At 37.8% G+C, this 24,868-nt stretch overlaps 1 protein-coding gene across 2 annotated transcripts in view; it reads left to right on the plus strand.

Moving 5' to 3' along the window:
* Positions 1-24,868, plus strand: part of LOC112502465 — a 61,723-nt gene that overhangs the window by 20,306 nt on the left and 16,549 nt on the right. For both annotated transcript variants that reach the window (XM_025106374.1, XM_025106375.1), the window contains exons 6-9: positions 19,255-19,384; positions 20,566-20,688; positions 20,787-20,831; positions 22,099-22,178. In XM_025106374.1, coding sequence (XP_024962142.1) covers positions 19,255-19,384; positions 20,566-20,688; positions 20,787-20,831; positions 22,099-22,178 — 378 coding nt within the window. The remainder of the gene's footprint in view (positions 1-19,254; positions 19,385-20,565; positions 20,689-20,786; positions 20,832-22,098; positions 22,179-24,868) is intronic.

A 24,868-nucleotide genomic window follows, 5' to 3' on the forward strand; every position in this document is an offset into this window, starting at 1 on the left:
AGAGATGAAATGGCGGTGTAACCGCAAGTGAGAAACATAAATATGCTTATATTTCAGAACAGGTTTGATTCTGAACTGATTGTTTGGAATGTAAGTTGTTTGTTTTGAGATTTTTACACTCACTAGACCTTTTGGTCTAACGCTCAGTTATTGGACTAACCTGTTTTGCAGGTCAGCGTACTTTGCAAGATAAGAGCAAAGGAAAAGTTTAAACGATGATAATAGTTTGTTCATATATGTATTAAAGATACATTTTGTTAGTCYATGTTTTGTAATAATAYTGTKTTTAGTATTATGAGTATGATGATGTGAATTATATGTATATGGGATTATGAGGGTTGTTACAGGTTTCCTTTTGAGGGTTGAGGTGTGTATTTTCTGTTGGTGTCATAGGATTGCTTGAATGATTGGTTGAAGGATGGGTGAGGTTAGTTTGGACTAATTTAGTTTTCGGCACATGTGGGAAGAGAGTTTGATCTTCTTTGGTTTTGGAAGAGATTCGAGAAAGGGATTGGATTGGGTCGGTGTGAATACCTTCATTCGTGAGAGGATGTTCATTCATATTCCCCCCTAAACATCCGTGTGGTACGGTTTGTTTTCAAAGAATGTGACATCCATAGAGGTGAAAAACTTCTATTCAGAAGGGGAGTAACATTTATACTCTTTCCGGTTTGGAGAATAGCCGAGAAAAATGCATTTTGAAGCTTTGGGGTCAAGTTTACTTCTTTGATGTGGATGAATATGGACAAAGGCTGTACACCCAAAAAAAATTAGAGGTATGTCTGAGACGAGATGAGTATTAGGAAATGACTGTGGAAGGACCTGCCATGGGGTTTTGAATTTCAAGACTCGAGATGGTGTTCAATCATTGCCAAGGACATTGGTGTAGTAATCCGAGGCATTGGCAGTCTTTAAAACTTGGAAATTTGTGTGAAATTGGGTTTTTATTATCGTATGAAATTTGATGAAAAGGCTTTTGGTTTCTGAGTTTTCCTCACCCAAGAGAGACGAGTATAGTCGTCCACAAACAGTAGGTACCACCTAGCTCCTCTTACATTATTTACTCTTGTTTTTCCCCATATGTTATTATGTATCAGATAGAAAGGGTGAGATGGTTTGTGTATTTTAGGTGGATAGATTGTGCGGGAGTGTTTTGAGAATTGACAAATATCACACTGAAATAACTGGGGGTTTTTATTTTTGAATAATGATGGATGTAGTCGAGACGAATAACTAAAATTAGGATGACCTAAACGATAATGTAGATTTAAGATCTCACTGTCTTGCTGGTTCTGACTTGATATTGGAGGATTGGTTGAGTTATTCTTTGGTGCGAGGTGGGTATGGTTGGCGGGCTAACTTGGATCAAGTTGCATTTTAAGTTGGTACAGACCTGCACAAATTTTAGCATTGCCAATCATTCTCCCCGAGTCCAAATCTTGGAAAACACAACCATTGGTGTGAAAATTAGTGGTGCAATTGTTATCTGAAGCAGCTTTTACTAACGGATAATAAATTGCAATTGAGATTGGGAACAAAGAGCACAGATTTGAGATTGATATTCTGTCACTCATGGATCCGAGGCCTGTTACTTTGGAGCAGCTTCCATCGGCAATTCGGACGAATAAATGCGAGGAGCACGGTTTCAAATCATCAAACAACTGTGAGTTTCCAGTCATGTGATCTGATGGACCGGAATCCACTATCCAGGTTTGAGATGATTCATTTAAGACAGTAAAGGCTGGTTGAATACCTGTTTGACCAACATTTCCCGAGCTTAGGGTGGAAGAGATTAGAGAGGATGCCATAGTTGTTGTTTAGATACCTGTTGGACTGAGCCAAACATCTTTTGAAGCATCTCCATTTGTTCTTTGTTGAATGGAGGAGTCTCGGCTTGATGAGGATTAATTGTAGAAACAAGGTTTCCACGATTTTCAATGGCATTAGTTGCTCGTTTAGGCTTCCAATCAGCTGGCTTTCCATGTATTCTCCAACAGTTATCCATACATGGCCGGGTTTGTTGCAGTGGTCGCACCATCGCCTTCCACTTTTGGGCCTGCTTTCATTTGATTATGAGTGATTCCCTCTTGGATGTGAATTTGAGTGCTGGTATGAGGATCCCCGTGCAGCAAGGGCAGATCGGTCGACTTGTAAGGTTGAAGGGACTGTCCCCGTCACGACTTTCCTACGGCTTTCTTCTCTTTTACCCTCCGAAAACACTTCCTTGATTGGGGGTAGTGGTTTGATTCCTAGAATTCGCCCGCGGACTTAATCCAAGTCTTTGTTGAGTCCTATAAGGAACTTGAATATTCTTCTCATCTCTAACATTTTCTGAATTGTAGCTTGATCTGCAGGGCACTTCCATTCATGGGCTTCATAAAGATCGAGTTACTGCCAATGCCTAGTCAGTATTGTAATAGGCGGTGACAGATAACTCTCCTTAACATAAATGATGGAGTGTGCTTTCGATGGCAAACAGTTTTGCAGTGTTGTCATTACTGGAATGTGTATCTCGGTCAGCCTCCCATATTTCTTGAGCCCTAGAGTAGAGAAGAAAATTTCCCCCTATTTCTAGGGTTATATAGTTAATCAGTCATGCCATCACCATGATGTTTTCTGATTTCCAGTTCTTGAAACTGGGCTCATCAGATTTAGGAGCAAGGACAACCCCTGTAAGGTGATCTTCCTTTCCTCGACCACGTATGTAAAGCATGACGGATTGAGACCATTGAAGGAAATTATGGTCGTTTAGTTTATGACCAGTAATTAGAAGGAAACTCTCAGTGTTTCTTAGAGGATTTAGATGCAAGTCTTTGAATTGGAGATGACTCTGAGTGGTTTCGAGAAGAGGATTATGTGCCAGTCATAATGATATTGAGAAAGGTGAGAGGACAACGATAGCAAGGGGACTTTGGAGCTTACTGTTGTTGCTTAATTGTTGTTGTGATTGAAACACAACAGCAAGAGGAGAGTAGTCTAGGATCAGAGATGCTCTGATACCGTGCGGAATTCTTTTTTATTTCACTTCTCTCAAAAGAGGAGGTACAAAGGCTATATAGAAGAAAAGGAAAGGATTCCTAAGATATTCACAACAGCTAATTACAAGGAGATATTACCCATAATCTCCAATTCCTATTTTACAATGATATCGAGTATCTTCAAGGATATTGAGGTATCTTTAAGGATGCTGAGTATCTCTAAGGATACTGAATATTTCTACAGATACTGTATTATATTTAACTTAATAAAAGATACCATTGTTTGTGACTCCTTGCAACTAAACTTATAGGTATTGTGGTTAATTCTGTTGATATATTCTAAGCGAAATATTCACATACATATCTTACATGTACATATATGTATATACTTGATGTATATGTATGTACCTAATTAATTTTTGTGCTTCTAGTAAATGTAAATTATGGAATTCATGTGTTGCTATGTGGCCCATTTTTCTTATAGGGGATTTACTAGTAATAATGGTATTAGTATTTTTATATCTATGTTTCGTAAGTTCTGTTTCTTTCTTTGTTATGTTTTACGATCCATGTCAATTTTTTTGTGCGTTATTGTGGGTTCTCTCTCAATAATATTAATCACTTTTAACCATAATCTCTAAATGGTATGAGAGCCACGGTTTTGATGATCAAGAATCTAGCCCTTCTTCAAAAGGGAAATATATTGGAGCAATCATTAAAATACTTCTTGCGGTAGTGATGTATTTTATGTGGCAAGGAACAAAAGAATTTTCAATCACAATCCAAGGATAGCAGTGATGGTGGTTGAGGTTATTATTCATCATGTTAAAGTTCGATTGATAAGCATAAAGATGAAAGATGGTAATTGTTTTTTTTTGGTTTTTTTGCACCACTTATGTTTTGTTTTGGTACATATGGGTAGAATGCCATCTTGTGGCTATAGGGCATGTAGGCTGATCCACCCTTTAGTTTTTTAATTTCAGAGATGTCACTCCTTTGCCTAGCACCCCTTAGCTTGTAGTCCTAGAATTTTTGTTTAGGGATGTTATATGTAAGTACTTTATTCTATTATCAAGAAATTCTTTTTCGGTGGCTTCGGTTGCCTTTCCAAAAAACTTGTGCCTCTCACAGTAGGAGGTGTTCACCTCCTTTCTTGGCTACATGTAAGTAAACTGTTGGGTCTAGATTAGCCCTAAGATAGTGAAAGTTTTATAAAGTCTGCATTGTATTGTAAACTTGCTTTGCATTGTGTTTGGGCTTACTTGTAATTGACAGCTATAAATAGTTTTCTTGGGTTTTCGATTGTCATTATTCATGTGTATCAAATGAGAGTCGTTTAGTGAAAGATTGCATTATAAGTTTGTGTTTTTCTAGTTTGAATAAAGTCACGCTTGTGTGTTCTTCATTGCAATCTGCTTTCAATCTTCAATAATTTATCTTGATTTGTTGTGTTAAACTGGGATTTACAATTGGTATCAGAGCAGAATCAAATCAAATCTATTCGATACGATCATATTTTGCAACAGTTTCAAGTTTTAATTCTGTTTTTTCAATGGAACAGTGCTCGTGTTAATGAACAATTTCCATGTTCGACATTTTGAGCTTCTTTGATCAAATTCATTATGTTTTGGATGTTCTAAACCAATTCGAGCCAAAGGATTCATATTTTTATGGTTATGCACATATTTCAATTATCAGTTTGGGCTTTACTTGAACAAATCTTGGATTTTTGATGATTTTTAGTCGAACTGTTGAGCTTAACTGTCAGATTTATAAACATCATTCGATGAATATTGCCTTGAGCGATATTCATCGAGAACATCGCCCAATGAAGATATGAAGGTTGTATTGAGCAATATTAGGTAAGATATCGTCCATTGAAGATGTATGTGACTTGGTTATTTTGAGACTGCTTGGAGCGATATTTGGGTCTTAGGCAATATTTTGATGAATTGAGCTATATTTGAGGATATCACCCAAGAAGTGAGCGATATTGTTGTAAACTGCCTAAGACATGTGCGATATTGTTGTAAACTGCCCAAGACATGTGCGATATTTGACGAACATCGCTCAAGTGTTGCACGATATTTGAGAACATCGCTCAAGTGTTGCACTATATATGAGAACATCGCCCATGTGTTGAGCGATATTCGTGTTATGCTTTGAGTATTTGCAATCGTTACTCTTTAAGTTTTTCACAAGAGGCCAGACCGTTGAGTGCTTTTAATTATTGTTTTGACTTGATCAATCAGAATTTTGAAGGTTTGCAATAATTGTTCTGGGAGTTTCTGGATTTGGGTGTTCTCAATCATTTATCTAACTTGATCAAGCAGAATTTTGAAGGTTGGCAATAATTGTTCTAGGAGTTTCTGGATTTGAGTGTTCTCAATCATTTATCTAACGTGATCAATTAGAGGTTTGAATGATTACAATCATTGTTCTGGAGGTATGGTTGTGATTTAGAGTTTTGAGTGCCAATAATGTGATTTAGAGTTTTGAGTGCCGATAATCATTCGACTGATTGAGAACTTTGGATCTGCGTTTTGGTTATTTAGTTTTCTGAAAGTATGAAGGCAATCGACTTATCTTTCTTGGTTGATAGTTGTTGATTAAGAAGCTATGTTCTTAATGATGTTTCTCTCTGGATTTCATTGTCAAATGGTCTTTGCTCTGATTGTTCAAGCTGATATTGAAACCCCACTTAGTGAGCTTATCAGAACAAGTTCTTAAGCTGAAAGCCTATTCAACTCATAGTTCAAAGAAAGGTTCTTTGTTATTAGACTGATTCTGCATTGTGGAATGTCACGTAACTCGCACATTATCTATCTCGTTGTTGGATGAATCCAATATGCTTATGGGCTGGCTGAGATTTCGAGGTTCAAGGTTGTGTTGAGTTGTCTACAGTTTAAAGTTGCTTTTTGGTGCAATCAATGGATCTCAGCCCTCGCAATGTTGAGACCATCTGTTATGAACCCACCTATCCACTTCACATATGCTAGGAGGGTACCAACAGCAAAAATGAATATTTATGCAGTTGTAAATGAGGGCAAGTTGGGTTTTTTCTTCAATAAAGTGTTAGGAGGTTGAGTATATATAGTGGACAGTAGGAGATGAGTGGTTTGCATTCTTTTTGTGCAGTTCATAACAAAATGTATCAGAGCATGTTTGAGCCCATAGCCCCTTGGTATGATTTCATGGAGTAGAATCCGTGGAGAAGGAGCTCATTGGAGTCCGATCCACTATTATCCATCTTCAACATTATGACCATATGGCTTTGATCACTCAGAATTGGCAGAGATAAGACAAATGAATGATCAATTTCGTTCTACTCTTATAGGCGAGGTACGCGCCACCTTTCTCAAGCAGGTATCCACTTTGCTTAACCTACCTAAACAAGCAACCTTCCACCGTCGAGGAGGTCGCATGATGAGGTTTTATCTCAAATGATGAGGAGGTTTCCCATTGACTTATTGTAGTTCTCAACAATGACAGCCTCGTGGTGTGGACGTCGATCGGAAAAGAAGAAGACAATAAAGAGAAAAGAAAGAGTGGAGAAAGGGCGCAATCGGGCTAGATCTGTTGATTGGAGCTCTCAGTAATTTGATGATGACCCTTTATACTTGGTGAAGGTACTTAGTTCCACTAGACAAAGGTACACGTATCGATTACTTTTTGTCTCCAAACGTGCTTACCAACTACCTGAAGCAACTGTTATGCGGCCAAAAGCTTGCCACATTTGATGAACAAGGACAAGCATTCCACTCATCCCTTGACACGTGGATTGTACCCGCTGAGGTGCATTTAATGCAGTGGGTATAAATAGCTAAGAAGACTCTTTTTCTTGACATTCTTCTTCCTCCAAACTCTTCTCTCTCTTGTTCTTACTTTCTTGTGCATGAAACTTAGTGATTCTCAAGGTTGTTTAGATTAGATTTTACCTTACCTTAATCGGCAACAATATGTAAATTTCATGTATTGATTTCTTCTACAATCTGTTTTACTCTTGTAGAACCTTATTTGGGACCAACAAGTGGTATCAGAGCAGTGTTACTCTTCCTTTACATTCTTCTTTAGCTATTCTCTACAATGGCTATGACTAACACAAACAACAATTATCACGATAATAGCTTCTTGTCAAACCTCCACGATTTAGCAAAGATAACTTTGCTGTCTAGAAAACATATGGCTCTCTTCCTAGAAGGTGTAGATCTTGAAATTCCTTACTACATTTGTAAAGGACTCTATGTTTCTTCTATGACCATATCAACTGTTTCGGCCACCGCTACAACTGCTATGGTACCTGAAAGGCATGTAGCTAAACAAGTTCATCAATGGACAGATGATGACAAAAAGAAAGTGGCCATTGACACAAAGGCTAGAACTGTAATAGCCATGTAACTCCTTGATGAGGTATACAATTCTGTAATGAACCTCAAAACCCCCTAAATCCATGTGGGACACACTTTGTGTTCAATATGAAGGTATTACTAAGTAAAAGTGAGGCAATACAAAATGTTTATTTGTGGCAAAAACGGATCTCTGTCTGAGGTTGACCAACGGTTTAACTGTCTCTTAATTGACCTTAGAATTGTTGGAAGAGAATATTCCAACTCTGAAACTCTAACAAAGTTTGTGGCATGTCCGAAGGGTACACCCAATATGGGCCTCTGGTATTCTAAAGCCTCAGGGTTCGATCTAATGGGTTATTCAGATAGTATTTTGCACGTTGTAAGTTGGGTAGAGAAAGCACCACTGGATGTTAGCTTTTAGGTGGAAAGTTTGTGAGCTGGACAAGCAAAAAGAACTTTGTGTCTACATCAAGCGTTGAAGCTGAATATGTCGGTGTTGGTAGCTATAGTCCTCAAATCCTCTGGATGAGAAATCAAGTCATTGACTTATGATCTTCAACTATCAAAGATCCCCATCTATTGCAACATTACTAGTGCTATCACTAAGAACCATGTACTTCACTTCATTGAAAGACCAAACATGTTGAGATCATATATTATTTTATCAGAGATCGTTATAAATGGTGATATTGAACTTCCTTTCATACCGACTGAGTACCAACTCGTTGATCTTTTTGCAAAACCCCTTGATAAAACAAGGTTTAACATGTTAATAGCGAACTTGGAATGCTGAACACTGAGGATTAAATTATCAGTCATAAGCATTACTCAGTGATTTGAATGAATATTTCAATGTTTTTATTCTATCACTTAACTTTTCTAAAATGTATCTTTATCGTCTAAGGTACGTCTTTCTATCTCATTCGTTGAGATATTTGTCTTAGTGACTCATTTTCAAAAACCTAAAACAATCACTTAACTCTTTCTCTTATTCAATGACCAAATGTTCTAATGATAATGAACAATCATGTGATTTATAATGTCTTCAAAACTATTTTTGAAAATACAAACAACTGTCCCCACGATTCTGACACATGATGTCCATTGCCATTCCGTAGCCAATAGAAACTCATTGACGTGTCAAAATCATCATGATTCTATTTTTCATGAACCGTCAAGTTTCTCTTTCCTTTTCTCTTTCATGGCACATATAAATATCCTCTCACCCTCTCTTTCACTCTTTACGCTCTCTAAAGACTCTCAAGCTTTCTCTCTCCAAAAAGCAAGAACACCAAGAACACACACAAAGTCTGTTTTTCACTCTCAAACAAGAAACATGTCTGCTGTTCTACATTTTTTTTAATTTTTTGTTTGTTTTAATCTTTTCTCGAAAAACAAACAAAATCTTTTAGAACCATTCTTTTTTTTTTGCTTTTATAAAAACCTTAATCTGTTCTAAAGAACTTGATCAAACCATTTTTGGTTAACTTGTTCTAATAATTCTATTTAAAAGACATGTTTATGGTACATTCTGTATCAAAAACATAACTTTGTATATTGTTTATATACTAAATATTGTCTTTCTTACCAATTCTTTGAAATCCTAACCAAACTCGAAAACCTTTCTTTTGGTTTTTTGAATGTTTTACTAGATTTGGTTCTTCTCTCTCCAAAACACTTATATTTTCAGTATTATACTAAAAATATGGTTGGTATTTTTCTATTTCTCTTGTTTTTCTTCCAAACACAGTATCGAACCTGCAAACAATGTTCACTTCACTCTTGCTGACTGCTCATTCAAGGCCAACTATCATTTGGCCTTCTGGAGACCTTAATTCAGGGATGCCTCTACTTTTCTCAAGAACAACGTCTTGGGTTACACTCTTACTTTCAAGCCTGAAGTTTCTAAGGAGTACTTGAAAAAAGTTTTGGTACTCAGCCGGAACTATAATGGAGGCAGATGACAAGGGAACCGAGGTCACTAAAATTTCCTTCCAGATAGATGATGTCATTGGGAAGTTTGGCCCACAAACTATTCGCTCAGCTCTTCGATTCCCGAAATTGAAGACATTTGATGCTGAGCCAACCTCTGAAGAAATCATCATTTCTTGGAAACCATTGACTACAAATGGCCAGAAGATAAGGAGACCGGAGTAGTAGTCGAAACGCTGATAAAGGTCGAGAAAAACATAATGTCAGCGAGCTGGAACTACCTATTTGCTCATTTCATTCAGAGCATGGGTGGGAAAACTGGAGGACAAGACCAAGCTAGGAGGGTAACACTGAACATCCGCTACTCAGTCATGTACAATTGCAAAATCGACTATTCCCAATTGATTTTTGACGACCCGGTGGTGAAGCTGAGCATGCTTCAAAGAGAAAAGGTGGTTTCTTACACCAGATTTCGCAGGGGTGTGTTTGCCTGCTTGTTCAAGGATGTCTATCCATTAAATGGTGATCTGGCCTTATCGAAAATGGGAAGCAGGATCTTGGATCATAAGCCTACACCAAATGACGTGCCGCTCTTCTCAGGTATGTTCTCTACAACACCTTCCCGACCTCAAAATTCTTTGGTTTTTTTTGAAACTGATTCACTGATTCTTCCAATCAAAACGTCTATCTAAAGCCGCTCATAGTCCTTCAAGGAAAAGGGGAAAACCACATCGTTGAGTGGAGCCTCTCGACACGCTACACTCGTTGAAGTCGGCCTTAGCACCAACGCGTCTGCTGCAACCACCACCATCTCTTCACCGGTCTTCAGGCGTTGTCGTACAAATGGAAGCTACCCAAGCCACCTCAGTGACCCAAGTCATCGAGTGTGTGAGTTCAGGCATCTCACTGCATCCTTGCTGCATAGGATCATGGCCTAAGTCTCAACAACACTTGTCTCCTCTCCACCTCCTTTGGTCTCAACAACACGGGTCAATGAACCGTCAATGGTTATCCCCACTCATGATGAGGCCCTCTTCATTGCCTAACTAAAGGCCGAAGCGCTTTGACGCTCAACCTCTATAGAAGGTGATGTAAGCACATGACTGAGGGCGCTTCTCGTGAGGAACCTCAGCAAATCCACGATGATCCTCATGACATCATTCAAAACATACTCAACGTTGATCCTTGGGACAACACTGAAAGACTATTAGGTATTCCAAACTTCCCTACCTTTTCCTTTGTAGTTACTAACGCTGAGCACCTCTTAACTCAACATACACGTTCTCCTCTCCTTTTACATGTACTTTCATGGAGAATCCCTCAACCAGTGAGTATGACATAACTGTGGATGTCAAACTGATGCTGCCGACTTTAGACACAATGCTGATTAAAGTCGAATCCATGATGTCAAAAGTCAAGTTTGTGCAGAAATCTTTCGTCAAGTTTGTGCATGAATCTTTCTCCAAGATGAAGACCAACATTGATGGGCATCTTAGTGCCCTCAAGGCTGAAGTTTCAGATATCAAGGTGGGCCTAACGGAGAACACATCAGCAATCCAAACTCTTCAGAGTTCCTTCAATAAACACTCTGAAGAGGTTTCTGCTCAACTCGCTCAGCATAGGGATACCTTGAAGAAGATTCTCGAGCTCCTTCAGCATGAAGCCCCCATTCTAGAGCCATCCTTCACGGCCTCTGACCACATGACCCAGACATTGTTGCTGAACTGTCCATCCAACAAGATGAATCCTTCGCCGATCTCGAGAAGCGGATGCAGGCACTGAATGAGAAGGTACCCCTCCCTCTGATGAACAATCCAACTCAGGCTAAGGGATAGACCCTCTTAGCATAATCAACAATCCAACTCAGGCTAAGGGAAAGGATTGACTGAAGACAATTTGGCATCATCCTAAATGCTCTGGGGGAGCATCATCAAATCTCGATCGAGGTAACTGAAGCTCTCCCTCTCTCTATCCCTGAGTGAGCTCAAGGTTTAACCCCTTCTACCTATGATAATGAAGCCATCCCTCAACCTCAACCTATCTTTGTTCTCTACCCTCAGATCTCCCTTCCTCTATCCCTTCTACAACCATCATATCCTCCTCTTTTCCCTCTCTTGACTCCTAAAAAATCCTTAGACTTACCTCCTACAACTGAAGACGAAGAGCTTCCATGGTACATACCTGAAGACTCGGACGCTGAAGAAGATGATGTCTAAAGCCTCATTCCTCAAAGGATCTTGATCAACATGGCATATGATCACCAACGTCACCATCACCGGAAGGAAGAAGGATCTTGATCAACATGGCCATCTTCAGAGATGATAATGATTGGATCACCGATTATCCATCATTTTTGTATAAGTATGGATATCAAGAATGGTTGGAGATTCGTCAATGCATTCAGAAGTCCAAGTCTAGGTACAAGTATATTGTTGAAAAAGAGATGAACAAACTGTTTGGAAAAATTTCAAAGGTTGTAGCTGTTCCTCCCTTGCCACTGAGGACCAATCGCGAAGGACATAATGCTGATGATAACAATCTACCATTGAGAAAATGAGCATCAAACAAAGTTTTCACTCTATGACATTCTCTCACGCCACTCTCCAAATCTATCAATGTTGAATCTAACTCTTCCTGCCAAAGGATATCGGATACCAGGTAATGTCATCTACAAACTTGAACATGGTATCTTCTTCACTGATATGAATGGAGATATCTGGTTTCAGTGTGCTTCAAAGCTTTGTCTCGCCCTTGATGACCATCTCATCTTCCTCCTTACATATTGTGATGTCTCAAATCTTCCCGGCCAGTTCATGGATAGAAGAACTCGAAAGGAGTCGCTGAAGAGAACAAATCAAGGATTTGAAATGCCTTAATACATCACATTTGATGATCTTAGCTGATAGATGCATTGTATTTTCTTTTCTTTGTATTCAGTTAAAGAATCTTTCAGTTAGTGTACTTCTCAGTTTTTGTAATTTCATTCTCTTGTAATTTCTTTTACATATCAATGAAATTTCAGTGAAGTACTTTTTACTCTATCATATACTGAAAAGATCCCTCAAAACAGTACCCAGGACAAGTATGATATCAATCCTAATTCCTTTTATGTTTTGACTTTAGCAATTTCTTTTATATTGCTTTGTCATCATCAAATAGGGGGAGATTGTTGATCCAAACTTTCTCAGTAATTTGATGATGACCCTTGGTGAAAATACTTAGTTCTATTTTCATATTCAGTTTCAGTGATCAGTATAACACTGAGTCTGTTCAGTGATCGCTGAACATGCTTTGTAATAGTTTAGAATGGGAGTACCAACAAAGACAAAGTTCACATAAAATAAACCTGCTACGTCATGATCGTATTAAACATGTGACAATGGATAGGCACTTTATTAATGAGAAAATCAATGAGGTCATCTCAATGATGTATGTCCTTACTACACACCAAACTGCAGACATCCTCTCGAAGGCATTGTTCATACATGATTTCGAGAAGTTTGTTCACAAGCTTGGGCTGTACAATCCATACAATTCAACTTAAGGGGGAGTGTAAGCGTGATTATTAGTGGAGGTTTATCCCTTTTTCTTAGTTGTTTTTTTTATTATCTCTTAGGTTGTGTTTATCTCCTTTTTTCCTGAAAGTCTGGTGTGAGGAGTTCCTATATATTGTTAAATTGTGTTGTAATCTTATGTTTGAGTTCCAGGGGAAATTCAAATACAATACCTTCCCACAACTTACTTCTTTATTTATTTAGCTTTTAAATTTATATTATGATAATATCATCTGCAATGAAATAAACTAAAATTACATAACTATCAAACTTCAAGGACCATATTGTAATGAAATGTCATGCACTCACCCATAAGCCCGAGAGAGTAGTTACGAAATCCCAAGCCCAACAATATTTTTTAGGCATTCTAGAAGAGCATATAAGGGGTAATTAGGTGATTATGGAAGTTAGTTTCTTAGTAGTTGTCATGCCGTGTATTAAATGGGGACGGAGGAAGGCATTGAAAAATTAGTGATTCTGTTCTTGGGAGAGTATAGCCTCTCAAAAAGCTAGTTCCCTATCTTTTTATTTTCAATTGAAGCATCCAACTTTTGCTCCTACCCAATTATTGTCTTTATTTCAGACGTCCAACTGGTTCATAACATAAAAGTAATTTTACACCAAATTGGGTATATGATAGTAGATCACCAAATTTGTTGTTATAGTATTCACAAACACAAAAATAGTGTAAGAATTGGTTTAAGGTTGGAGTAATGGTGTAAAAATGGGATATGATGTTGGGTTGGAGATGTTTTGACCGTATAACGCATCAGGAATGTCACGAACTCTGTTCTGGAGTCCACATTACACGACAGGTCATATGCATGACAAGCTTCTTGTCTGTGCTATCATACGACCCGGTTCCTAAGAAGAAGGGTTGCACTGGTAAATTGGTGATGATTTTTGGACTAGTAGCACTATGACAATTAAATAGAAAGAGGGATGCAATGTACCGGAGGTGGAAGTGTGGCTAGGGTTCCGTCATACCAAGTCGGCGACTAGGGTCTTGTTACACGGAGATAGCAAGGGCAACTGGGTTGATGACAGTGCCAATTACCGGATAGCAGTGTAACCGACAATAGCTCTGATTCGGGAAATTTTTGTTTGAGTTTTCATTGTGTGGTAAAGCACCTTAATATACATATATATATACACACAATGCTAGGTCTAAACAAGGAAACTATACTAGGTTAGTCAAGGAAAATTATTCAATCACTCTAATTGATAGTTTTAGACATGGTGGTGGTACTTTTTTTGTGAACCTTCTGTTGAGCTGCAAGGGTTGAGATCACGTGCCTGACATGATGATCTAGCTTCAAATAATGAAGCTTGATCCTATGTGTAACTATTTGGGCATATTTAACGTATATGCTCCAGCTTGAGCGTGAGTGTGCATGTGTAGTTATGTTTAATCTTTTGTCTATGCATTTACTTAAGGTTTCATATTTTGGCATGTTGGCCCACTATGAATTCTATTAATCCTTGGTTTGGCTAATTATGCTGATATGTTTTAGTATAACCTTTCTTTACAACTTTTGGTTTTTCCATTCCTTTGTTCATGTAGAATTCTTTTTTTTTCCCACTCTATCTCAAAAGAGGGAGGTACAAAGGCTATATATACACAAAGAATATGAGAAGAAAATGAAAGGATTCCTAAGATATTCACAGCAGCAAATTATAAGGAGATGTTACCCATGATCTCCAATTTCTATTTTATAACGATATCAAGTATCTTCAAGGATATTGAGGATCTTAACACTCCCTCTCAAGCTGGAGCATAGATGTTAATCATGCCCAGCCTGTTACAAATAAAAGAGATTCACGAACCAGGTAATGCTTTGGTAAAGACATTAACAAGTAGTCTTCTTGTTCGAACAAAGGGAGTTGAGATGATTCCATCCGCTAGTTTTTCACGAGTGAAATGGTAGTCAACCTCGATGTGTTTTGTTCTTTCACGAAACACGGGATTGTTTGCAGTGTGGATAGCCGCCTCATTATCACAATACGGGTTTATTGGTTTAGAATGAGCAAACCTAATTTCACCTAGTAGATTACGCAACCATATCAACTCGCAAGTGGTTTGGGCCATAGCCATGTATTCAGATTCAACACTTGACCAGGAAACGACATTCTGTTTCTTGCTTTTCCACAAAACTAGATACCCCCCAACCAACACACAATAGCCTGTCGTAGACCGCCTAGTAGTAGGATCCCCATTATAGTCAGCATCTGTGATGCCCCTTCGATGACATGATGACCGTGATTTTGATAAGGGATACCAAGACCAGGAACACCCTTTGGGTACTTCAGTGTATGCCTAACAGCGTCCCAATGTGGAGTTCTCAGAGATGACATAAAGTGACTTACTACATTAACTGGAAAAGCGAAGTCAGGACATGTAATCTCCAGGTAGTTTAGCTTCCCCAAGATTCTTCTGTACTTTTCTGGATCCTCTAAGTAGATCTCCATCGTCCGCTTTCAATTTCATATTTGGAATCATTGGGGCCTCACAAGGTTTTGTTTTAATCATACCAAAGTCATTCAATATATCCAAACAATATTTCCGTTGAGACAAACATATCCCTTTCCGAGTATGAGATACTTCAATTCCCAAGTATTTAAAGGACCTAGGTTCTTTGTTTGAAACCGAGATGCAAGGAAATCTTTTATCTTCTTGATCCCAGTTTCATCACTCCAAGTAATCACAATATCATCAATGTATACCACTAGTAAAACACATCCGGAAGATGACGAAGTAAAGAACACATAATGATCATAAGAGCTCCTCCATAAGCCAAACTCGGTCACTACAGCATTAAACCGTGCAAACGAAGCACGAGGGGATTGGACCATACAATGATTTACGCAGTTTACAAACTCTACCAAACTCCCCCTTCTAAGCAACCCAGGTGGTGGTTGTGGTTGCTCTATATAGACTTCCTGATGTAAATCACCATGCAAGAAGGCATTTTTCACATCTAGTTGGTGTAGTACCCGGTCATAAGTAGCGGCTAATGAAACAAACAAGCGGATGGAGGGTACCTTAGCCACAGGAGAAAATGTCTCGTGGTACTCGACCCAAGCATGTCCTTTGGCTACCAATTGGGCTTTTAGACGAGCCACGGATCCATCTGGATTAACTTTCACAGCGAATACCTATTTACAGCCAATTGCCTTTTTGCGTGTAGGTAACTCTACCAAATCCTATGTATCATTATGATTGTGAGCATTCATCTCATCAATCATAGCATCCCGCCATCCAGGATGGGCCAAAGCTTCACCAAGCGTTTTAGGAACAGATAAAGAATCAAGTGTAGAGATCAAAGAACGAGAACGTGAAGAAAGTTTATCATGGGAAACAACAAAAGAAATAGGGTAAGTACATGAGCGCTTACCCTTCCAAAGAGCAATGGGAACATCAAGATCAGGAATTATGTATCGGAAGGTGGTGGATCATTTGAAGCAAGAGGATCATCATTAGGCGGATCTGTAGACGATGAAGATGGAATTGGGTCGGGATCTGATGTAGGTCGTTGCCGCCTATTATATACATGAACTATCGGTGGTTTAGTAGGCTCTTGGGTCTGTGTCGAGTCGGATGGGGAAGTAGACTTGGGAACAGGTATGGTATACACCAACAAATCATCACTATCTCTTGGGTTGCAAGAGGTGGACATAGGAAAGAAAGGTATATTCTCTTGGAATGTAACGTCTCGTGATACAATGTATCGATTAAGCATGGGGAAAACACTTATAGCTTTTTTGAAGTCGAGAGTAACCAAGAAAGCCATATTTCAGAGACTTTGAATCCAACTTAGTTATGTGAGGTCGGGTATTGTGGACAAAACACTTACTATCAAAGATCTTTGGGTCGACAGGAAACAATGATTTTGTAGGAAACATAACTGAGCAAGGACTTTTACCATCCAAGACACGGTTGATAAAAAAACAAGTGGTAGCAACCGCATCAACCCACAAGACTTTAGGAACAGTCATGTGAACTAATAGAGCCCTAGCCACCTCTAGGAGATGACGATTCTTTCGTTCTGCAACCTCATTTTGGGCTGGTGTGTCAACACAGGAAGACTCATGAAGAATGCCATTTTGAATCATACATGACTAAAATGTTTGGGACAAATATTATTTTGCATTATCACTACGAAGAGTTTGAATGGAGACTTCAAACTGGGTTTTAATCTCAGCATAGAGTGAACAAAAATGTGTGAATACCTCAGATAATTTTTTTTATAAAGTAAAGCGAAGTAGTGCGAGAGTAATCATCAACAAATGTAACAAAATACTTGAACCCAAGTTTTTAAGTAACAAGACATGTCCCCAAACATCAGAATGGACTAACTCAAATGGGGATGAGGTCCGCTTATTATAGACTCTAGGACTTAAATGAATACGCTAATGTTTGGCTAACTGACAAGACTCACACTGTAGAGAAGGTAAATAAGAAAACTCAGGACACAACTTCTTCAGATTTTGTAAAGACGGATGACCTAATCGACAATGAACTTCAAGTGGAGACGATGAGCTAGAACAAGTCAATGAGGAAGGTACTTGATGTTCAAATATGTATAGGCCATCAGTCTCCCGCCCTCTACCAGTAATCCTCTCCGTCGAATGAGACACAACAATTTAAAGCGCGGTAATTTTGCTGATTTGATAACAAATTGAATGAGAAATTAGGTAGGCTCAATACGAAAGCTAACGAAATAGACAAGGTAAGATCGATGTGCCAGAACTTGTCAGCAATTGTGACGTGATGGGGATTTGTGTTTAGTGAAATTAGGGAAGATAGTGGGATTACCTGTCATGTGATTTGAAGTACCTGAATCAATGAATCATTTGGAGGCATAAGATAATTGACATGTACTAGAGTTACCTGTCTCTGCAAATGCAGCTGTCCGAGCAGTGGAATTCTCAGTCCCTAAAAGTCGAGCATATTCTTCTGGGGATATAGTAATAGTGTTATCTGAGGCAGAGGCAACGTGCGCCGATGAACTCCTTGGATGTCTGGACAAAAGCTTCTTACATGTGCGCTTGGTGTGACCTAACTCATGGCAATAGTAACACTCAATATCATCAGAATCTGGAATAGTAGCCCGTGAGTTAGTTGTTCGGTCATTGTGGCCACCTCTAGGGCCACCACGGTGACCGCCACGAAATCCTCGGTAGCCACCACGAAATCCCCCTCGACCAACCAGAGCATTGTTGTGATCAAAAGTTTGAGAAGCCTGAAGATTCTCATTCCTAAGAACACATGCTAATGTTTCTTGAAGAGAAGGAATAACATATTCATTCAAGAACTGAGATCTGATAGAGTCAAATTCTAGTCGCAACCGGTTAAGAAACTGATAACAACCACTTGTTCCCTCTGAGTCTGCATGACTTTGACATCAACACTTAATGGAAGAAGAGAGTTAAGCTCCTCGTATACTTTCTTGAACTCCATGACATACGTAGTGAGTGATCGGTCCTTTTGTTCACGATGAAGGACTTACAAACACTATAGATTTGAGAGATGTTACTTTGTCCAAAATACAAAAAATAAAGATAATCCATAAGTTCCTTCATATATTCACAATGACTAACCAGAGACGAAACAAATGGCTCAATAGTATTGATATTTTGCAAGTACAAACGAGCATCACTTTGGAACCATGAATCAGCATTGTTACCTTTAGGAGGATCCAATGTGAGATGAGAAGCCATTCCCATGCTCCGAAGATAGATACAAATAGTTTTGCTCCACTCAAAGTAGTTGGAGCCATTAAGCTTCTTGTTGGTGAGCTTAACATTTACTGGAAGCATCTCGGGTACACGTAAACTACTATTACTATCAGATGTTTTGTCTTCTCTAGTCATCTTCCAATAAATCACGAACCAGAAGAGAGAACGTAGAACTTAGGACGAAGGATAACAAACCAGAGAGCGAACGACGCACTCACAGGGTGCCAAATAGCCGACGAACAAAGATGAGGATAAACACACTCACAGGGTGCCAAATAGCCAACAATCAGAGATGAGGATAAATGTACTCACAGGGTGCCAAAGAAACCGACAAACAGAAAACTTCGGACCCAAGGAAACTTGTCAACCAAGAAAAAGATGATGAACAAAAATTTCGATCTAAGGAAAAAACGTACCAAAAAAATTTCATCCGTGAAACTAGTGATTGTTACAAAACCGAGCTCTGATACCATGTAGAATTCTTTTTTTTATTTCACTTATCTCAAAAGAGGGAGGTACAAAGGCTATGTATACACCAAGAATATGCGAAGAAAAGAAAAGGATTCCTAAGATATTCACAGCAGCAAATTACAAGGAGATGTTACCCATAATCTCCATTTCCTTTTTTACAATGATATCGAGTATCTTCAAGGATATTGAGTATCCATCATGAAAAAAAGTAATATAATAATTCTTATGCAGGCCAATTTTCTTGTCGAGAATATCACTTAGTGATATATGGGAGCCGGCTTCAAGAAGATTGTGTGGAAATAATCCTTGGAAAATGTTGAAGAGCGCATTTTCAATTTTTTCGTCACGATCAATCCTTCAGGTATTACACAAATCACAGTTTTCTGTTATAGTATACTCTCTTTTTGTGCTTGATGATCTACAAACACCATTGCTCTAGTACCCTTGTACACATAAGCATGAGCACTATAATCTTTAACATTTAACTGTTGTATGTGAGGTTTTGAGTTTTTAAGATCACCGCATTTTGTTACTGTCTTGGCTGAAAAAGAGTACATCCTTTGTCAGTTTAGAAGTCAACATGGATGAATCCAAATTTGAACATTGATGTTTTTTAATATTTTTTTCTATTTTGTAGTTCTTCAAAATTTTATATGGAAACCAAATTCTTAGAATAAATTTGAAGTTATTGAACTTTTGGAAGTCCAATATTTTCTTGTACTTTTGAGTGGAGGAAAATCGTATATGAAGGGTCTGCACGGAATATGCCGGATATATTAGGGATGCAAACCACACATTGACTTTATTTTGACTGGCCAAGTTTTTAATTCATTGCAAGTATGGCCCTAACCTTAGTTCTGAAATGACAAGGAACACTTAGGGGGCGTTTGGTTGGGGGTATTAGAAGGTAGGGAATGAAAATGATGTTTTTTGTAAATATTTGGTTCAATCAAGGAATAAGAATGAAATGATTGATGGCATTTTCTCTTTCCATTGTTGGATCTGAGTACCAGCTATCGCACACTCAACTTTGAGTTGGCATGGGTATTCTTTTGTACAGGAGCTGGGATTCTGTGTCAGGTTTCTTTGGATATGTACTGTGGTAAAGAGTCAGCTATGTGCAGCTAAAAGAATAGGATATTTCATGTGATTACCTGCATATTGGTGGACTGGCATTTGTTTCTTTTAAGTGTTTGGTACGTGCCACAAACTCCTATAAAGCCAATATTAGTGTTCTTGGGATCAAGTACCCAATATATTAGTGAAACATACCTCATCAAAAAACACAAATTGGTTGTATATATAGCAAGCTGTGCATGTTTGACATGTATGCTCGAACTTGAAATGTGTTGAGAGATTGGTTGTTGATGCATATGGTATCCATTATCATCTTCTAGCCTTCTCGTTTTATATATTTGGCAACTTGATATTTGGTTCTGTTTTGATTAATGACACAATAATGCTTTTTGAGAACCATATTTTATTATGCTTAAGCATCATGTATTATCATCAACTTGACAAGAGAAGCTTTTCTGCTTATAGGAACCCGCATTCCAAGAATTGATTTTGCTTTACACAAAAGAAATCGAGGAAAAAGAACGCATAGATCAAGCTCCTCTGTTGCAGTTGAAGATCTATGAGAGGATTCCTATTCCTGATTTGACGGTGAACATAGCCATGCTGCTTAATTCTACACATCTGCTCAGTGTTATGTGTGAATTTCACAAGAAATTCATATTAACGTTATCTTTTCCATTATGTAGGTTATTTTCCCTCACAAGAAGCTGTCTTTTCGCATTTTGGATACGGTAAATATAGGTTAAAGGTTTTATCTTCTTATCGGTTTGTGTATGTTTTCTATTTCTTTTTGGTTTTTATCTTATGCTTTGAATTTAGGGGTTAGGCCTTCTGCTGGTCTTTTGGCATATCTCAAATTTCAATTAAGTTTTGGTAAATAGTAGTTAAAAAAATTTCCATCACTTGTGTCATGGCAAAACTTATATTTCTGTCGCTGTAATTTCTGATTATTAATCATGGTATTTTTATATCTTAAAATGGAGTCCTAGCATGAAGTTACATCACTTTCATGAGGAGAACAACAATGATTTCTGTGTGGCTTCTACATGGGAATTCATGTACTACTCACATTGCACCATCATTCTCTACTCCTCAGATATATCATCACCACAGCAATGTACTATCATGCTGAGTAATGTGAGCAAACTACCCAGCCTATCTTGTTTGTTGCCACTTTCCTCTACCAAAATTAGAAAATTAAGTACAATTTTCAGCAACCAATTAAGTTAATTTGATAGTGTTTGGTGTTTTGTTGCTTATATATAACAATATTTAGAAATGTGATGCAATTTATGACCATCCGGTTTTTTGGTTTAAAATTTTGAGTTAATTGGTTGGTTTTAGACTTCTATTACTTAATTGAGGTCTTAAATCTCAGGAATTCAGAATCTTTTGCATTTTTGTCGTGCACCTGTTTGAGGATCCAAATTCTTTATTGGACCAAGGCTCCTTTTTTTGGGAAAAAGGGGACAGGACCCCTTGGAAAAACTTTACTCAAATTGGACCAAAGCTCTTATTGACTCAATGTGGTCATATTTTTGTCTAAATTGTAAAGAAGTTCTTCCTAGTTTTGGGAATTAAGAAGCTAAAGGTGTGAACAGAATGAAAGTTACATCCGAGAATAGTAGTGTATGAGTAGTGAAGTGGATGAGATATCCAGGCAAGTAATTCAAAGGACAATATTACAAGCATTGTTCTTATGTGATGATGGTCTATGAGAGGAGTATATGGGGGGTAATGACACTACTTCAGTTAGTATGTCTTCAATAGTAGCCATCTTGACATCTCAGTTAGTGAAATGGATGCCCAGTATGTGACTGGCAACATTGACAACAGTATTCGATTGTTAATATTAAAATTACTCCTCAGCTAGCTGGAGTTGAGGAGCTTGTAGCCATGGATCTTTTAAGTAACAGTACTACAAATTTGACGAGTGCTCTTAGAGAGTACTTTTGGATATTTAGATACTTGAATTTATCGTCTTTACTTGTTGTGAAGGTACGCTTGGATATCGCCTCGATCTTGGGGATCTTGGCCTACTTCATAAACTACAAATTTGAGAATATATTGTCCTCACCGTAAGTATCTCTTCGCTTTTTGATATAATCTTCTTGTTAAAAAAGTTCTATAGAATGGCATGATAAAGAACTTGTTCCATTTTCTATCTTCCTATGTGGTTTTTCTCCGAAGCAATTAAAAACTGATAGAGATGTTGGAGATATCTTGTTGGTCCCAGCCGGATCTACAAGAGTTAACAGGTAACAGTTTGTAGAAAGGGGGGATGAATACAAACACAACAACCTTCACTTTTAAATATTATTTATTGATAAAGAAGATCAATACAAAATTTTACAGATTGTTTGCGAAAAAGATATGATACAGAACTTATCTAAACAATCAAAGATACACACAAGTTACGGTAAGTAAGAAAAAAAAAGATTTGCTAAAAGAAATAGGTTAGAAGTGTATTGCTCTTCACTGGTTAAAGTGGAAGTCTTTCTCTTAATTAGAGAGTTAGAGGGATGAGTATCTTCTTGGGTAAAAAAAATTTCAAGGCAAGGAAGCTTGGCTTGGACTGAGATTCATAAGTCTAGTGAGAAGGAAAAACTTCTCAGCTATTTATACCCATTTCATTAAATGCAATTCAGAAAGTACAAAACACGTGGCAAGCTTCAAGAGGTGAGCTTGTTCTTTGTTGCAGATATACAGGCTTTAGCCGTATATGAACAACGTCTTTCACAAAATAGGTAAGCACGCTTGGAGACAGTAGAGTGACTCTGTACAGTACTTTAATGTGAGAGGTATGGGTTGTGTAAGGACAAGACAAAAACTAATCTTGTTCAACAAGATTCATTTGATCACTGACATTGGAATAACGCTGAGGTCTCTTTAGTATTCGCTGAATCTTGTGTAGATTTCACACTTGTGTAGACGAGCTTGATATCACTGAAAACCGCATTAGATCACGAAGTTGCTTGTCTCTATCTTCAGCTTAATCTTCGATATCGCTGAAGGTTCTGTGGTGTGATTTTTGTCTTCCTTAAGAATACTTGTCTTTGAGAGAATTACAATACATGTTCAACGATCATTGAACAAACTCAGTGATGATCGCTGAAGCTGAATACAGAGAGAGTACACTTCGATAGATAAAACGGATCATTATCAAATCATTGATAGAGAGAGGATTAACAATCTCCCCCTATTTGATGATGACAAAGCAATATAAAAAAATTGCTTAGGTATAACAGTAAGGAAAAGGTATTAGTAAAATACTTGTCATTTTTAACTATTTTGAGATCTTTTTAAGTGATACAGTTTACTATGGAAATTTGCTTTAATTGTAAAGGATTACAAGGAAATAATAAACTTACACAATATTAGTAACTGAATACTGAAAGTATATTCACTGACTAGAAAGGTGTCAGCGAAAGTAAGAAATAAATAGAACTCATAATTACTTGTCCCAGTTACTCTTTTGAGAGATTTTTTTCAATGGACCAATTATTTTATTGAAATACTTTACAAGGGAAAATATTACATCTGATTACAATCGGTTTTGGTAGACTTAAAACTTAAGAGATATACACTGAAAGAAAAGATGAAATACAAGATTTGCAAGACTGAAAGGTTGACTAATATAGATTGTTGAAATTGAGGTAATCTGGAACTTCTTCTCCTTGCATCTTTCGTCTGAGCATTTTCTTTCGAATCCTACGGTCCATCATCTCTCCATATAGATCATCATTCAGCTAAGTTCTTAGATATTCATCTAGTGGGCAGAGATTGTAACACCCCCAAATCCATACATTCCATATAACACATATTTCATACATCAAATACATGTTTTAAACCCACATAGGTCCATAATACAAGAGTCTAAAATACAAAATACACAACTCAAAAATTCCAAATACAAGTTCTTGCAAATGTAATTCCTATGAGTTCCTATCTTCCCGCATGCAAGTAAAAATAGAATCATAGTATGCCTTTCCCCTTATCACTATAGCTGGGTGCACACACATAATTGAAACACACAAAATGAGGGTTAGACAACAGTCTAGTGAGATCCCCTTTTTTCATGCAGTGCAGGGTGATAAACACCAAAACCTTTATTACAAATTGTGGCATAAAAACAGATTCTGCTTTGGTCTATCGGTCCTCTGGTCAAAAATCAACACTTAGAAAATTTGACATCAAGAGGTCCAGAGCCCCTCTGGTTCCTCTTCCAGAGCTTCTGGACAATACATGCACGCTCAACCAGAGCTTCTGGAATTGCGCGTAAGACCATCAAGAGCCTCTCCGGACTAGCTCTCAAGGCCATCCAGATCCTCTCTGGACTATTATAAGGAAGTTCGCCAAGTATAAAACATTTGAAAACTCTTTTAGATTTATGACTAGAGCTTCTGGTTCCTCAATCCAGAACCTCTGGTTCAAAACCAAAATATTTATAAAAGGCTTTAAGTTTAACAAGAGCCTCTGGTTCCTCAATCCAGAGCTTCCAATCTAAAATCAAGACCAACTAGAGCTCCTCTGGTCWATTTTTCRTAAAAAGAATCCAAGYATAAAAATTCTCAAAATGATTTTTATAAAGGAAGTTTAATACAGAGCTCTTATTTAGAAGATGCAGAGCCTCTGTATGCGGAAGMCTTATTTTAAAAGCAGAGCTCTGTATCTAGCGGATACAGAGCCTTTGCACAAAAACCCAATTTTTTAATACAGAGCTATGTATTTAACAAATACAGAGCTTCTGTGTGATAGACCAATTTTT

The sequence above is a fragment of the Cynara cardunculus genome, unplaced genomic scaffold (assembly GCF_001531365.2).
Source record: "Cynara cardunculus var. scolymus isolate 2C unplaced genomic scaffold, CcrdV1 Un_Scaffold_1471, whole genome shotgun sequence".
Taxonomy (NCBI): Eukaryota; Viridiplantae; Streptophyta; class Magnoliopsida; order Asterales; family Asteraceae; genus Cynara; species Cynara cardunculus.